Genomic DNA, 14,821 nt, shown 5'->3' on the forward strand with positions numbered 1-14,821 from the left:
ATGACGTGCATACCATCACCTACAGTGAAATATCAAATCTAGCTTTCTAGGGCATAGATCTAGAAACTAGTCTGACTAGACTTCTTTAGAAGTCACTATCAAGGCTGGAACAGTATTGTAGCATGAGTTTTGCTGCTGTAGCAAGGTATTACTTCAGTGAAACCCCTACAGTCTCAGTATGGCAAAGCAGCCACAGAAATTACGTCATCTAAATCTTTTATTTAAGACGCTAAGCACAGCTCCTCCTGAGCATCATTATCACCAGTTAAATGAAGCTTTGGTTTCACAGCAATAGCACTTGTCTCTGGTCAGTCTAGTGCTCTGAAGTTTGGGTTTTTCTGTTTTGTAAATCCAGAGCTGTCAAGTGTACTCCTCTGTTTAACTCACACTGCCATTTGATTGGCTTGTGCTAATGCCATCTAGTAGTTCTGCCAAATTCAGCATCCTGCAGCTATTCTTGAAAAGCCAAAAGGTGTCAAATGCAAGGAATTCTCAAGCTCATAGAGAGCTTCAAACAGAAGCTTATACTAAAATCACATACCTAACATACCATACAACAAACATACCTTAGCATTCTATCCCCAGACCTTCATCCTTTATACTCTGAACCACAGTTTTCATTAGCTATCACAGCACTTCAAAACATACAGACCTTCTGTCTCCCTGATGTCTAGGACTTTCTTGATCTGGGAGAGAGGCATGAGAACAACATGCTTGAGAGATGCAGGAGGCCTTGTGTGGCCATGCGGACTCTTGAAAGCACCAATAACTTTATGCCGTTTCCTCGCAATCTGCAGTTAAATAGAAGACAAAGAGGTTAAAGTTAGAAGGTCTATTGCCGTTGTTTTGTTACTCTTCTATTCTTTTACCTTCTAGTATACAGGAAGGCACAGAAAGCCTTGCTACAGAAAAATACTCTAAAGAGTATTTTACTCTATTTACTCTACCACATAAATCTTTAAGGAACTCACTTATCTCACTATTCACTGTCTACAATTCAAGTGGCCCAGCAATACTTGTTACTTAGCATCAATACACTCACCTCAAAAATAAAATAAATTAAAAAAAAATATCAAGAGGGGAAGTAATTTTGCATTACAGGCCTCAATTCTACCCTGCATAGCAAGCAAGAGCCCTTTTAAACCTACCACAAGGTAGTCTAGATTTAAACAGAAAAGACAACAGCTATATGCATGAACGAACTTAGGCTGTGGTGTGTTGTGTCCTAGAAATACCGCTTGCTGTTGCTTGTGCATGCAGCCATCAAGTGGATTTTGCAGTGGAGGTTGGTCAGTCAGTTTTTACTTTACATTAACACATAGGTATCTTACAAGCAACTAAAAATACCTTACTTAAAACACATGTATCTTGTACAAGAGATAAGTCAAGAAGCTTTATTAAAAGCTTTTTCATTTTCATTTTCCTTTCCTTCCTTTACAAGAAGTAATGAAGCTGAGTCAACTTGACTCCCAGGAAGAGTTCATCACTAGTCACAACAATAGGCCTTTGTCTCTAAGTGCTGCTTAAGACAGCACTAATTTTGGATTATTTTAGAGTTGGTCTTCTATGAAGACAATGTTCTTTACTGGTGTAGACAGTAACAAGTACTTTCATAAGGTGTCCTTTACAGCCTTAGTTTCTCCACGTAAGTCTCCAAAACCCAGTTAGATTACTTTTCCCTCCTAGTTCTTCCTAACATACTGTTAATCTAAGGCATTTAATAGGTGATTTTTTTTTTTGTAGCCTAAGCACAGACAGACCTACCCCAGAGGCCCACTGTTTGCTCATATTAAATATGACTAAACTTTAAAAGGACAAACATCCTGCTGAGCCAAGGACTCCAGCACTTTTTCATCCATTGATATTACTCAAAGTGCTATTCAGATAAACATTTATTTCTTAACATATTGAGCTGCTTTTAAATTTTTGATCTGGCTGCAAGACATTAAAGGCTACATTAACACCTCTCAACCATCTAGAATTGACTAGCTACTTGTGTTGGCTTATACAATAGCTAATGTAAAGGTAACATCAGCATGTGTTGAGCTATCAGCTTTCCGTGTCTTAGAATTCTGCTTCAAGAGTTTTTAAATTTTACTTGTTTATATTCATATGTAGTGCCAAGCCTTTTCTAATTCAGTTCATGAGATGTACTTATATAGTCATCTTACCTCTAGGCAATCATTGAACAGAAAGAGTGTGACCTGTTCTCCCCTGTCACAGAGGTCATCACCAAGTGCTACGGTTTCCAAACGCTGAACTAAGCTTCGGTGAGAGGACAAGAGATTGGCCTAAGTGATACAAGCAAAAGGCTCATTAAGCATTTAGTTCAAGGACTGGATTATTGCTTGCTTACAACTTAACACTGGAAATCTGTTTAAACCAGCACCATTGCATTTTAACCTCACATACTTTTGCAAAGGGAGCAAACTAGTGCACAGTCATTTTACAGGTCTGCAGCTTCAGAGAAATTACTTACTGGACATCCATCAACTTCATAGACAACATCAAAGAACTGCCTTTGTGCCTCTGTTTTTCTTTTGTCTTCATTAATATGTCTGAGGGAAGCATATTATATTTATCTTCAATACCAAGCAACAGTAAATGAATGCACTGCATTTAAGACATACAAAAATAATGAAGCTAAACATTCAGAGATACAGTTTACATAGCAGCACTGGAAAACAAAATCCACCACACTTGCTCATGAAAGTATCCAAATACCATATGCTAAGCACATAGGAAACTTCAGACCTAGAACAATCTTCTTGTCATGTTATCAGTGGACACACCATTCAGTTAATATGTAGTTCCCCTCCTCTGCCCCGTAAGATTTTGAACTAGAGACCAACCCAATGCAGTACTTCACAGCCTGCATTTTATCCCCCCAAGTCAGGACTGCAGCTCACCAAGAGGCAGATGCAAGAATAATTACAATTTAAAAGCTGTTGTTAAAATTGGACAAACATTTACCCAATTAGTACAGGAGGTCTCATTGCTGAAGACATACGCTACACTTCAAAAGAGGTGAGACTTACAATCTAAACAGCTTCAGCTTTAAGCTAATTAACTCATGGAATGGTGCCAAGAATAGCTAATTCAGGGCCAGAAGAGAAACTAAATCTTCCACCAATAGCGTGTCCTTTCAGTGGATATATATGCACAGAAGTAAGATTTGAAGACAAAACACATCTCTTCCATTCTGGAGGGAATAGATAGAAATAAGAGTTGGAAGAGAACAGAGGACTCAGGAGGTTCAGCTTCATACTGAGACAGGGAGTCAGCAGAGGTTCAGAAGAAGTGCTGGGTAACAACGCCAGAGACTTCAAGAGCTCTGGCACAGAATGCCAAAGTGACAACAGTGGCCAAAGGGAGACTGAAGAACACATACAATTACATATACTTACATGGAGGCTAATGTTATGGCAACAACACACTAAGAGCAATTTAGAAGGAACAGGGAGATCTAAATGTGTAACAGTAAGTTTCATAGAACAAGCATCACTTACGTCATCACTTCCTTTAATGATTCAATAGCTTTCTCTAGGGTTATTTTATCTGGGTTCTCTTCTGCTGTATGCTTCTTAATATCTACAATTGAAAAAAAAAAACACACACATTACAAGTGCCTGAAAAGTAATATGAAAAATTCAAGTTTAAACTGTAAGTCAGATAAGATGACTGAAGAAATCACAGCTATCCCGGAGTCCAAACAGCCTTGATTAAGTGGGGAAGTAGGCTGAGCAGCAATTGTCCATGCATCTCATTAAGAAAAAACCCACCTACAATACAAGGCCATATAAGACCAAACCCTCAAACTATTAAAAAAAATCAACAAGACCACATGCTGGTTTTGTTGAAGTGCAGAGACAAGTATAGAAGTCTTTTTCTAACTGAAGCAAAGGGTGGTGGTGTGCGTTTTTTTATTATTATTTTTATTAACATAATCATTATTACAGCAAGTGGTTGAGACCAGGTGGAACACATGAAGCTGTAAGCTTTGTCAATACAAATTGCTCTCTAGTTTATACTAGCTGCATTTGAATCTTAATTATATTTGTATTTGTGTTGTCAGAGCAAACTTTTCCTCTACCTGTATCCTGCAGACAAATATATGAACAAGTAAAATTTAGGCAAAAGTATGCTTTCTTCAGTAATTGGTCTTGCTGACTGCCATTAAGCATGATTAACTCCCAGAATCAGGCTTGTTTTATATGAGAAAAGCTGTTGCTAATTATGACTAAAAGCAGACATTACCTTGGTTTTAACACTTTCACAGACAAACTACTAAAAAAATACATCACTAGATTACCATTTAGTAGTAGAGCAACACTAGGCAGCCTTTGAACAGGACGGATAAGGAGTTCAGCTAGGCTTTGGCGGCCACATTCAGGTTTAGCTTGGTTTATCTGGGGAATAGAAAGGGGAGAAAGGAAGTAATTCTTATTTTTCCACATGCACACACACACAAAACCCAAAAAAATCACGAACTAGGAGAAAAATTTTCTTCCTTGAAACTAGCATTGCAATAAAGTTTGAGAATCGTTTACCACAGATACTCAGTCATTAACAGATCATGTTAAAAAGCACGTTATACTCAAATCTGCGCAGTATTTATCACATGATTTATGTTCTCAGAATGTCTAGTTTTAAGCTGTCCATATTATCAACCCCTCAGTCCTTGTTTCAGATGCTAACATGGAGTGGGACAGTGGGCAGCCTATTCTCTTATTCATTTCCTCATCTTTCAGACATCAATACTTGGATATAATTCCTGGTACCTCAAAAAAAATGAGCTGAAATCTGTCAGTTTGGTTACTCCACTATTTGAGACACACTTGTTGGATATAGAAGAGGAGTTCAAGCTATGCTGCACTATTAGTCAACTATATACCTTTACCTGAAGGGCTCAAGAGTCTTAAGACTCATCTTCAGGTAACTCTTTCTCTGAAGATCATCTTCCTGTTAAATCTCCACTGTTATGCTCCTATTCATTAGTCACAAGAATGTTGAGAGATTCTACCTCCCTGTAACTTCACAGCTGCCAAAAGCGAGTTAAAAGCTATGTCAGAAATACAAGTCTTTTATACACAGGGAGGGGGACCAATAAAAAGCAGCAGCTCTAGCTAGCTTTACAGAAAAGAGAAGACATGTATTTGGGAGAAAGTAATCAGAATGCACTTTTTCCAGCAACAAATGCATATAATCAAACTACCCTAAAAGCTGTATAGCAGAGGAAGAACGTGGACCTCTTATGAAAAAGTCTTACAAGGAGTTCAAATCTTTTCTATTTCCGTCTCACCAAGAGATGTTCACATACCGCCAAGCTTCCAAAATGCCACATTCTTCTATCTAGTGCATTAAGTAGTTTACTTGGTAATGGTCTCCATGTTCTACTCAAATACTTAGTTCTGCAGACACTTACCTTTAGGAAGGCATGAAACCTTGGCTTCTGTCTTTCACATCTAGTAATAGTCTCTTTGCTCATTTCGAAGAAATTCACAAATGGAGGGTATGTTTTCAACAAGTCTTTTGACTGAAAGAAACAACTGTTACGGCTCTGCTTTACATATTATGTAGCATTGTACATATGTTCATATGCCCTGAGCCATACAAAGCTGCTCAAAGGCACATTTCAATAAAGAATAAAAAATGTGTTGTAAACCTATGCATGTTCACAGAACAAGTTAAGACATTTTTGCATGCCAGATGCCCAAGATTCAATGCTGCTGATTAAATGCAGACTGCTCTCAGAAACATCAAGTACACATGTGACAATCTTCGAAGCTGCTGAGCAGCTCAAGTAGAATCATAGAATACCAGCTCGGAAGGGACCGCAAGGATCATCTGGTCCAACCTTTCTTGGCAAAAGCACAGTCTAGACAAGATGGCCCAGCACCCTGTCCAGCCAAATCTTAAGTGTCCAATGTTGGGGAATCCACCACTTCCCTGGGGAGATTATTCCAATAGAAGGCAGATTCTCACCTAGCAAGTTGCTTTTGGTGAGAATTTTGGAAGTTTCAGACAGGTATTTTCTCCAGTTACTGCAATCACCTTTAAAAGACACTAAACCACCAGAAGCAATACCTTAAACTGAAAACTTTTGAATGCCAAACACCATTTGCCTCAAAATGATCAGGTCAGCAAAAACACAAGATACCTAGCAGACTACTTAGGTTAAAATGCATTGCAGTCCCAGACCTAGCTTTCCTGTTCTGCACATTCTGTACTTGGGAAAACAAGGAGTCCTTATTCACTTATGTATTTCAAGTCTTGAAGGAAGAACACAAGACATTTCCATGAAAAGTTCTTTTCCTAGTTATTTACTATTAATCAGAGGCAGCGGATAGCTAAGGTTACAGGAAGAGACCCTTTTAATGTCTGAGTAAAAAGCATGTCTGTAGTGTTGCAAATTACTGTTCTCAAACCATATCTATCTGGAGTTTTACCCCCTCATACAAGTGGACAGACACATAGACTTATACTTTATATAGGTAATCCATGTCAAGTTTATCATCTAACTCAACTGAAAAGTCTAAACAGAAAATACAATGATACAAGTTAGTGTTCTTTCTCACTCAGTAGTGCTTTGCTTGTGTTTTCTAGCTCCTACAAACGGATTATTTGTAAGGCAAGATAATAGCTCTAATGCACAAAAAAAGAAACAGCAACTTACATATTTAAGAATGATATCACCAATACTTTTGCTTTCAGTCCAGTTCATCATAAGATCTTCCAGGTCTTCCTAGAATACATGCAGGGACGGGGGGGGGGGGGGGGGGGGGAGGGAGAAAATAAGATGAGAATGAACTCCATAAAGCTGTAAGATGGGATCAGTGTTCTGCCAAACACACATAATTAGCTGTGTGTTTCCATGCTGACAAACCAGGCAATCCTAAAAACTGTACAATTTCACATTAAGCCCCTTCAGTCTACTGAGAGCTGAAAGCAAGAGAGCTCTGACTTACTGAATATATAGTTTTGAATCAATGCAAGCAGAGCCTAGCAGTGTATCAGCACTAGCCAACTCAGCAACAAGATGCTGCTGTTGTGTCCAACACACTACAGAATATATCCCAGATGATTATTGAAAAAGTATACACAGAAGACAGTTGAACCAATTCTAATTAAGAGTGCACAACTAATATAGGACTCTTAAGTCTGTAAGATAGGATTGAAATAGAATTAGCATAGATTTCCCTCACTTGCTGCACCAGGGCGTCAAGGAAAGTGAGACCAAGCTGTTAAGCCTGTATCAGCTTGATAAGGATCAAGCTTATTCACTGTCAGCTAACAACAGGGGCAGGAGGGTACAGCTGAAGGTTCAGGGTTCACCTTAAGTGAAAAGGATTCACCATTAATATTGGTTTGTTGCTGCCACTTCTCTTATCTTTATTACACCAAAGATGAAGGAAAACACAATCATTACATCTCAGCAACTCTGTCTACACTGCATGCTGCAGGTGAATCGTACTTGACACATGGACACACATGCTCTACTTCAATCTCAGTCTCAGTGAGCACTTATCAATACCTATCGTGATTAACTAGACTGGATCCCAACGGTTGGTAAAAAAGCAAAACAAAAAACAAAAAAAAAAACCCCAAACCACTGAGTTACAGGCAGTCTGCAAGTCCCTCTATTTTAAAAGACTACTTTGAAATGCAGACAGGAACAGACATATGCCATTATTTGAAGATTTTATGACTTCATATTTGAGAAAGAATTGCATCATAGTCTATTGTGAGACCAGAGATGGCTTCAAAGAGCGCTTGCAATCCAGATCAAAATATAAAATAAAGAAAGCCTCAAGAAAACAATCTCATAGGGAATTCTAATCAGCTCTTATTAGGCCTCAGTACCAGGTCAACTGCTTCACAGACTGAAATGCAAGCCAGTTTTATGAGCTGGTAGTTCCTGACAATTGGTTCAAAGCCATTTAAGGAGGAATTAGTTTTTCCTACCAAATGATAGAAGTCTCCTTATATGAACATGTCTAAAGCCCAGGAAAACACCGAGTTTTTTTTTTTTTTAATTCCATAGTTTTAGCTATCCTTCCAAGAGTCCTTGCTTACTGTTTTAATAGAAACATGTATGTTATAAGCACTTGTAAGAGCTAGACTACCATTTGATACCACTGGCCCTTTTGACCAGTTTTGTATCAGTTACAGAAAACCTCCTCCAGGAAAAGGTATTAAAATGGGAAAAGGAGACACCAGCTCATGAATGACAATATTAGTTATGTGCACAATACTCAGACTTCAGATATTTATAAATAAGCGTTAAATCTTGAAGCTTACTTTGGATTTGCACATAATTCCATAGGTTGAACAGTATGTAACAGCACCAGGATGAATCTACACCTATCTAGCAGATACAACTTAAAGCATGCAGAAAAGAGTCAAAGTCTGTATCAAAGCTTCCCCTGCAGGGGAGAAGTTGCAGCTTGCCTTGATTTTAGTATGCACATCAAGAATATCTGGAATGCTGCCAAATATGGTCTTAATCTCTTCCTGTGCAAGGATTGGTCCTCCAAGTTGTCCTTCCTTCTCCAACGGAACTTGAAATAACTGATGAATTAGACAAAAAAGTTAATGTCCTTCCCAACCGCCACGCATTGTGTTAGAAAGAGTTATGAAAGCACCAGTGTTTTCCTTCCAGATCATACTTTTCTGCAGTCACAATCTTGAGATACTCCCATTTAGCAAGAGTGGGTTATAGAGGAGTGGTTTTATGATACAAACACCGAGTTCGATACATCACTACAGCATAACCCCCTTTCATCTACTTTTCATTTCACACACATCTTAGCTCATTCTTTAAGTAGATAATCAGCTGCAATGGAAACAAACTTCTAGAAATTAAGCTCTTCCTGTAAGCTGTTTGCTATTCTGCTTTTCTTGGAATAATTAAAAAAAGTTTTTTTCCCCTGCCATCTCTCTCTATTCACTAATATAGTCACGAAGACCCTATTCCCCTGAAGCTTGGAATTTTCATGCAAACTGCAATTCCACTGCAGATCCCAGATTAGAAATTGTATTTTCCAGCCTTTATTATTAACAGATACTAAACATTTTAATATGTTAGTAAAATTACATGAGACTGTTTACATTGTCATCTTTTTATGAACCTTTGATGCACCCAAGCCCTCAAAAGCCTGCAGATCACAGGTTGAAGATAATCATTGATGTAAACACTAGATGTCTTATTACAATTGACCTGTACTTGCTTTAAAACCAGCTCACCTGAATGATTGTTGTTAGAATATCAACGTAGTTACTTTCTGTCTGATACAATTCCTTTGCAACCTGCCATCTTGCAGACTGCTTTAGTGGAAGAGGAGTTGAGTTTTTGGAAGGCCTGGCACAGGATTTTGGTGTTTCTGATGAAGAGATTCCCAAATGAAAACAGAGCTTTATTACAACAGAGTCCCTAAAAAAAGCTCACCCTCAAAGACAGGAAAAAACCTTCAGAATTTTTAAGGGAAGAAGCTTTTTTTTTTTTTTAAAAGGCTATTCTGTAGGTTATTCTATAGTTATCAGAGCTCTTTCTAGAAAATGGCTTTCTTTATTACAGCCTAATTATAGAACAACAGTAATAGATTATTCCTCAAAATTAGTCTGAAACTAGTAAGCCATTTATGGGCAGGTCAATGACTTAATCCTCACTTCCTACTAAACATAATAGGGTTAGGTGCTGAACGTTATTTATACATACACTATGTGTAAAAGCACTTTTCTACTTTTATTTTGCCATGTAAACAATTATCTTTCAGCTGCCTACCATCCTTGCATTAGGTATGTAGCTCAACACCATTTATTAAAAATCAGTCCTTGCATGAAACACGTTTCATCCTACTGGGGGGGGGGGGGGGGGGCGGGAAGGACACAAGAAAAATCATTTCTCTTAAAGCTAAAGCCAAGGTCGACCAGGAGCAGTCCATTAGTTTTAAATACTTGCTCAGGTATTGGACCTCAGAGACCTGTACTCACTCATTCTGATGTCACGAGTTCATTACTGTCACAGTTACTATGAAATAAGTACCTTGCCAGTTGTTTTCAAAATAGCACTTTTTCTGAAACTATCTGCTGATGTTGGATTAGAAGAAACGTCCATACCAGCGGTTACAAGAGCGCTAGCATGACCTAAGAAAGCTGGTCTTCAAGAGTAAGTTTATCTTTCCTGTGTTCCTTCTGAATTATCACTTACAGGTTGTGCCTCACTGAGATTACTTACTTGACTTGTATACAGGGGCTTTTTAAAAGCAGTAGTAACTCCAGATACCTCTTCTATATGATGGAACTGGGGGGGGGGGGGGTTTTGTTCTGGTTTGGTGTGGGTTTTTTTGTTTGTTTTTTGTTGTTGTTTTTTTTTTAGATTCAGATATTAGCTTTTGAGTAATCCACAATTTTGCAGTTTCCTCTCTTCCACAAGAACCACGTGCCGAGGCATTAAAATCTCTTTGCCAATTAACTGATCAAAATCAGTTGGTGATTTATATTCTTGTGAAGTTTTAGACATCAGTTTGCTGGCACAAATAGTGTTACCTCAACAGAACTTTTCAAAGACCTAGGAGGAGTGGCCTTTGCAGGAATTTTCTCTTTAATTCCTTTAGAAAAGAATCTTTAACCTCCTTTCTCCAAACATCCTACTGGAGAGGCTTTTAGATGATTTACTGTTAACTATGTTGCTTATTTGCTGCAGATTTTCAGCAGAGTATTTGAAGCATTTTGGAGTAACACTGTACTGTACTTCATATTTATCAACTCCATATCTTTTCTTTGTTTTCCTTCGGGTATGAATACACTTACTGCAATGACAAGAGGCAGCCTGGCCTCTGTCTGTGTCTGAACTCTTCACACCAATTCTGCTTTCTGCACACTTTGAAAAGGAGAAAGCCTGGAATTACTTAGGAAATCTGTAGCAAAACCTGTAAGACTTCCCTACCGCTACCACTTGTATGCAGAGAGCTCTTGAACATTGCAAGTGGGTCTGAATGAAAGTTTTTTAGCTCTACCTCCATTGGTAGTGCTTGACTCTGGAGTGTTCGAAATATCCAGCAAGGACCCAATAGAAAGTGAATGTTCAGCTGATGGGCGTTTCCGAGGAGGGAATGGTGACATGTCTGTTTCTCTGGTCAGTTGTGCAAGAGTTTCTTTCAAACGGCGTCTTTTACGATTGCTGTTTGGAGTATTCAGAGAAAGTAGTGACACAGACTTCTTGAGGCCAGGACTCTCTGACTGTAGTAAAAGAAAGTTTAGTTTAGTGTTTTCACCTGCTCTGTCCAGCTCAAGTCAGTGCAAAGGTAAGTGAATTGTAGAGACCAGCACACAACACTTCCCTTCTTAGGGAAGCTGAGGGAAAACAGGTGAAGTCCCCCCCCCTTTTTTTTTTTATTTTTTTCTTTTAACCTAGAAACACCACTACTATTTTCTTTGACTAAAAATAAGTTCAACCCTTGGGAAGCAGAAAAAAGTGTTTTGCAAATTATTATTTATGTATAAATTTATAACAGATTATCTGAAACTTAAAAGCTGCTTTAAAACATTTTATCTCTGGCCCCACACATACTATTGCACATGCTAATTTTACCACCAAATACATGCTGCACATTATGTGAGAGAGTTCAACATACCTTCTCAAATAAATACATGGACTCTCCAGCTCTGGCATCCATTTGAATGCTTCCCCAGAACCACTAAAGGAAAAAAGAAAACACACCTTAAGAACACATTACAGGGCTTCACCCGAAGTTAAAAATATTCAAAATAATATATATAATAGTAAGGCAGTTTGCCTACTAAATGCAAACATGTGGCTTATTCTGAAAAAGTGTATCTCACATACTGAGTATTATATAGCAATATTCTTTCAAAAATTTGTCAGCACTAACCTCTTGCTTTACAACATAAAGTTTTTTTAAAGGTTCAAATGGAAGGTCTTTTACTGTACTTTCTTCAACCACTAAGTGTGTACACCTTTCATCACCAACTGGTAAATAATGTCCTCCTAGATAAAAAAAGGCACATTAGCAAGACTGAAGAATATTATTGTTAGAAATTAGTAGCTCACTTGATAGTTCTGTGGCACCTATCATTAATGAGAGAAGAGCCAAGAGAGATGAACTCTTCAGTGAGCCGATCAGTTGTTGGGCTTACATAACAGCCCAGATATTATCAGCAGTGGACAGCTTTTAGGAAGTAGCATGTATCACGCAGTAGTAAAGCAGACATTGAAAAGTCAAGAGTACACGGAGTTCAGAGAGCATTTAAACCTGTCTGGCAATAAATGCAATATTCTCCTGGAAAGCTTTTCTTGTTTCTTGGAAGAGCAAGCCAGGAATACTCACCCTAAAGACATCCACAACCTAGAACCTCTGCATGTCACAATCTCATAAGTAGCTTTAGGTAAACAGGTCAGGGGAGGAAAAGCAAACCCAGCCAACTTTCACCTCTTTGAGAAAGCCTTGCTGTTACAAGCTTGCTCCTTCCCCATTTCTATAGTTCTGTTACATGCAACTCTAGCAATAACTTCCCAGTCTCCAGCCTTTTATCTGTTACATCATTACTGTTAATGTGATTATTAATATTGTACTACACTACCAAAAAATGGAACACTTCCAATCAAGTGTTTTACCAGCGATGATTCGTATCAAAGGTGTAAACGTTGTAGATACTTTCTGTGAATTATGTAAAGATGCATACCACAAAACTGATTATGAAAACTGAAGCACAATATACATATCACATAGCAAGTTGTCCAGGATACCTTCAAGCATCCTATAATTACTTCTTTTTAAATTGTCCAGTTTCGATCAGCCTACGAAATCTGAAGTCTTCAACAGCTACCAGAACTTATGCATACACCAACATCTAAAAACCAACTTATAGCTCGCCAAGTTGAAGAGTCTTCATTAATGCTTCAGGATTCACAATCTAGCATTTCAGCTTCAGTGAAGTATTTATCAGCTATAAACCCCATTCATTCCACAGGTCAACTTTCATAAACAATAACCTTGCATTTCTGTCATTTCTTCCATGTTAGCTTTCTCATCATCAGAGAATCCAAGGAAACTTAACATGCAATCCTGGAAGGGAGGAACCTTGAACTGATTTCTAAAGTCATCATCAGCTGCACAGAAATCACTGGGAAAAAAAAAGAAAAAACATACACAAAAAGGTCACTAAATCAGTGCTACATCATTATTTAAACAGAAGCTCACAATAATACAGGTGAACAGGATGCAAGGTTAAGGTTGAAGGAAAACAAACACCTACATTTCATTCCTTTTCTCCCAAGCCTTATAAATCCACTCAGCTTTCACGATAGGAGTACCAAGACTTACAGCAATCTATAGAACAGGAAAAGCACAAGTTGTACCAAGTATTTCCATTTAAGTCTTTCCCATGCCAAGAAAATTCATACGCTTGCTTTCACTTTAAGACAGATACTGCAAAAAGTGAACATATTCCTTCAAGAATCATGTCCAACTGTAACTCCCCAGAGTTAGAATGTATTAATTCTTCAGTGACTAGGAGATCAGATCAATAGCTATTTTGACACTTACTCAAAAGTGCACCATTTTGTTAGTCTGATATCCTTCATCACCCACAAACACGCAAAACCAAACCTCTGTTCCAGTGGAATATGGGATCTTTTTTCTGCTTTTGATGCTTTGTATGAAGACAAATATCCCAGCCTGCTTTTACCAAAGAGAAAGTGACTATTCCAAAGGTAAATTCCATGACTGCTTAAGAGAGATTGTAAAGTTTTCCTACTTTCTCCCTTTGAGTTGGCAGAAAGGAGTGTTTGAACAGAGTTAGAAGTAGGTCTTCTCTTCCAACTGGAAGATTAGAAAGACAGACTAGGAAAAAAGCAAGAGCCTACTAAGAATTCAAACAAGGGAGAATTGAGGGACATAAGCATTGCTGTCATATTCCATGCTACAAAAACCTATAAGCTTGTATTTACTTGTCAACTGGACATACATGTCCTGAAGGATTCCCTTTTGGTATTCTCAGAAAAAAAAAAAACCACATACATTTATACATAAAGGAAGATTTGAATGCTTATACATAACAAGTAAATAATTTTTAAAAGAAGATGCACACAAATTGGGTACTAAAGTTTTTTGCAAGTTACCTTGAAGTTTGTTTGGACAGAAAAAAACAGGCATGTAGATATATAAACACTTCTTCGTTGATGAACAAGTGTTCATCAAGGTCTTCAGAACCAAAGAAACACTTTGGTTCTTGTTATTTACTAGTCTATTCCAAAATCTCTGCATTTAGGCAATTTATATTATTTCGATCTCTAACAGAGACAAAAACATGTCAAAACTCAACACCAGACGGAGATGAACTCACCATTACAAGTCACTGTTGTTAGCACAGGAAAAAACCTAGCAACTTACGAGCTGAAGTATAATTTACAGACCTAGCCTACAAGAGCCAAATTCTGAAAGTTTCCATGAAGTACCAACTCAAGCTTACATACTCTGAATTTATCTCCATGTGTTGAGTTAGCCACCAGATGTGTAACTTTTGAGCTAAAGTCCCTTCGAATAATTCCACCCATATGATGAACCAAGGTCACTAGCTTAACCTGAAAAATAAAGATGAAATAAGTTTTCAGTATCTCTTTTGAAGCGTACAGTGCAGATTGAGCATGGTACAAAAATAGTTTACAAAGCAAGCTATAGGAGGTTACATTAAATGTCTAGGAATAGAAATGCTCTGATTTGTTCTTAAAACAACTTGTTCACATCTACAGGAGAAGGTATATCAGAAGGTATCAGAAGAACTTCTATTTTTAAACATT

At 37.9% G+C, this 14,821-nt stretch overlaps 1 protein-coding gene across 1 annotated transcript in view; it reads right to left on the bottom strand.

Moving 5' to 3' along the window:
• Nucleotides 1-14,821, bottom strand: part of ECT2 (epithelial cell transforming 2) — a 29,252-nt gene that overhangs the window by 7,841 nt on the left and 6,590 nt on the right. The window contains exons 7-21 of the mRNA XM_076340663.1: nucleotides 14,498-14,605; nucleotides 13,279-13,352; nucleotides 13,016-13,146; nucleotides 11,895-12,010; nucleotides 11,637-11,699; nucleotides 11,019-11,241; nucleotides 9,247-9,383; nucleotides 8,452-8,571; nucleotides 6,677-6,745; nucleotides 5,426-5,536; nucleotides 4,313-4,409; nucleotides 3,510-3,591; nucleotides 2,480-2,558; nucleotides 2,172-2,291; nucleotides 653-791 (exon numbers count right to left, since the gene is read on the bottom strand). Coding sequence (XP_076196778.1) covers nucleotides 653-791; nucleotides 2,172-2,291; nucleotides 2,480-2,558; nucleotides 3,510-3,591; nucleotides 4,313-4,409; nucleotides 5,426-5,536; nucleotides 6,677-6,745; nucleotides 8,452-8,571; nucleotides 9,247-9,383; nucleotides 11,019-11,241; nucleotides 11,637-11,699; nucleotides 11,895-12,010; nucleotides 13,016-13,146; nucleotides 13,279-13,352; nucleotides 14,498-14,605 — 1,669 coding nt within the window. The remainder of the gene's footprint in view (nucleotides 1-652; nucleotides 792-2,171; nucleotides 2,292-2,479; nucleotides 2,559-3,509; nucleotides 3,592-4,312; nucleotides 4,410-5,425; nucleotides 5,537-6,676; nucleotides 6,746-8,451; nucleotides 8,572-9,246; nucleotides 9,384-11,018; nucleotides 11,242-11,636; nucleotides 11,700-11,894; nucleotides 12,011-13,015; nucleotides 13,147-13,278; nucleotides 13,353-14,497; nucleotides 14,606-14,821) is intronic.

The sequence above is a fragment of the Aptenodytes patagonicus genome, chromosome 6, assembly GCF_965638725.1.
Source record: "Aptenodytes patagonicus chromosome 6, bAptPat1.pri.cur, whole genome shotgun sequence".
Taxonomy (NCBI): domain Eukaryota; kingdom Metazoa; phylum Chordata; class Aves; order Sphenisciformes; family Spheniscidae; genus Aptenodytes; species Aptenodytes patagonicus.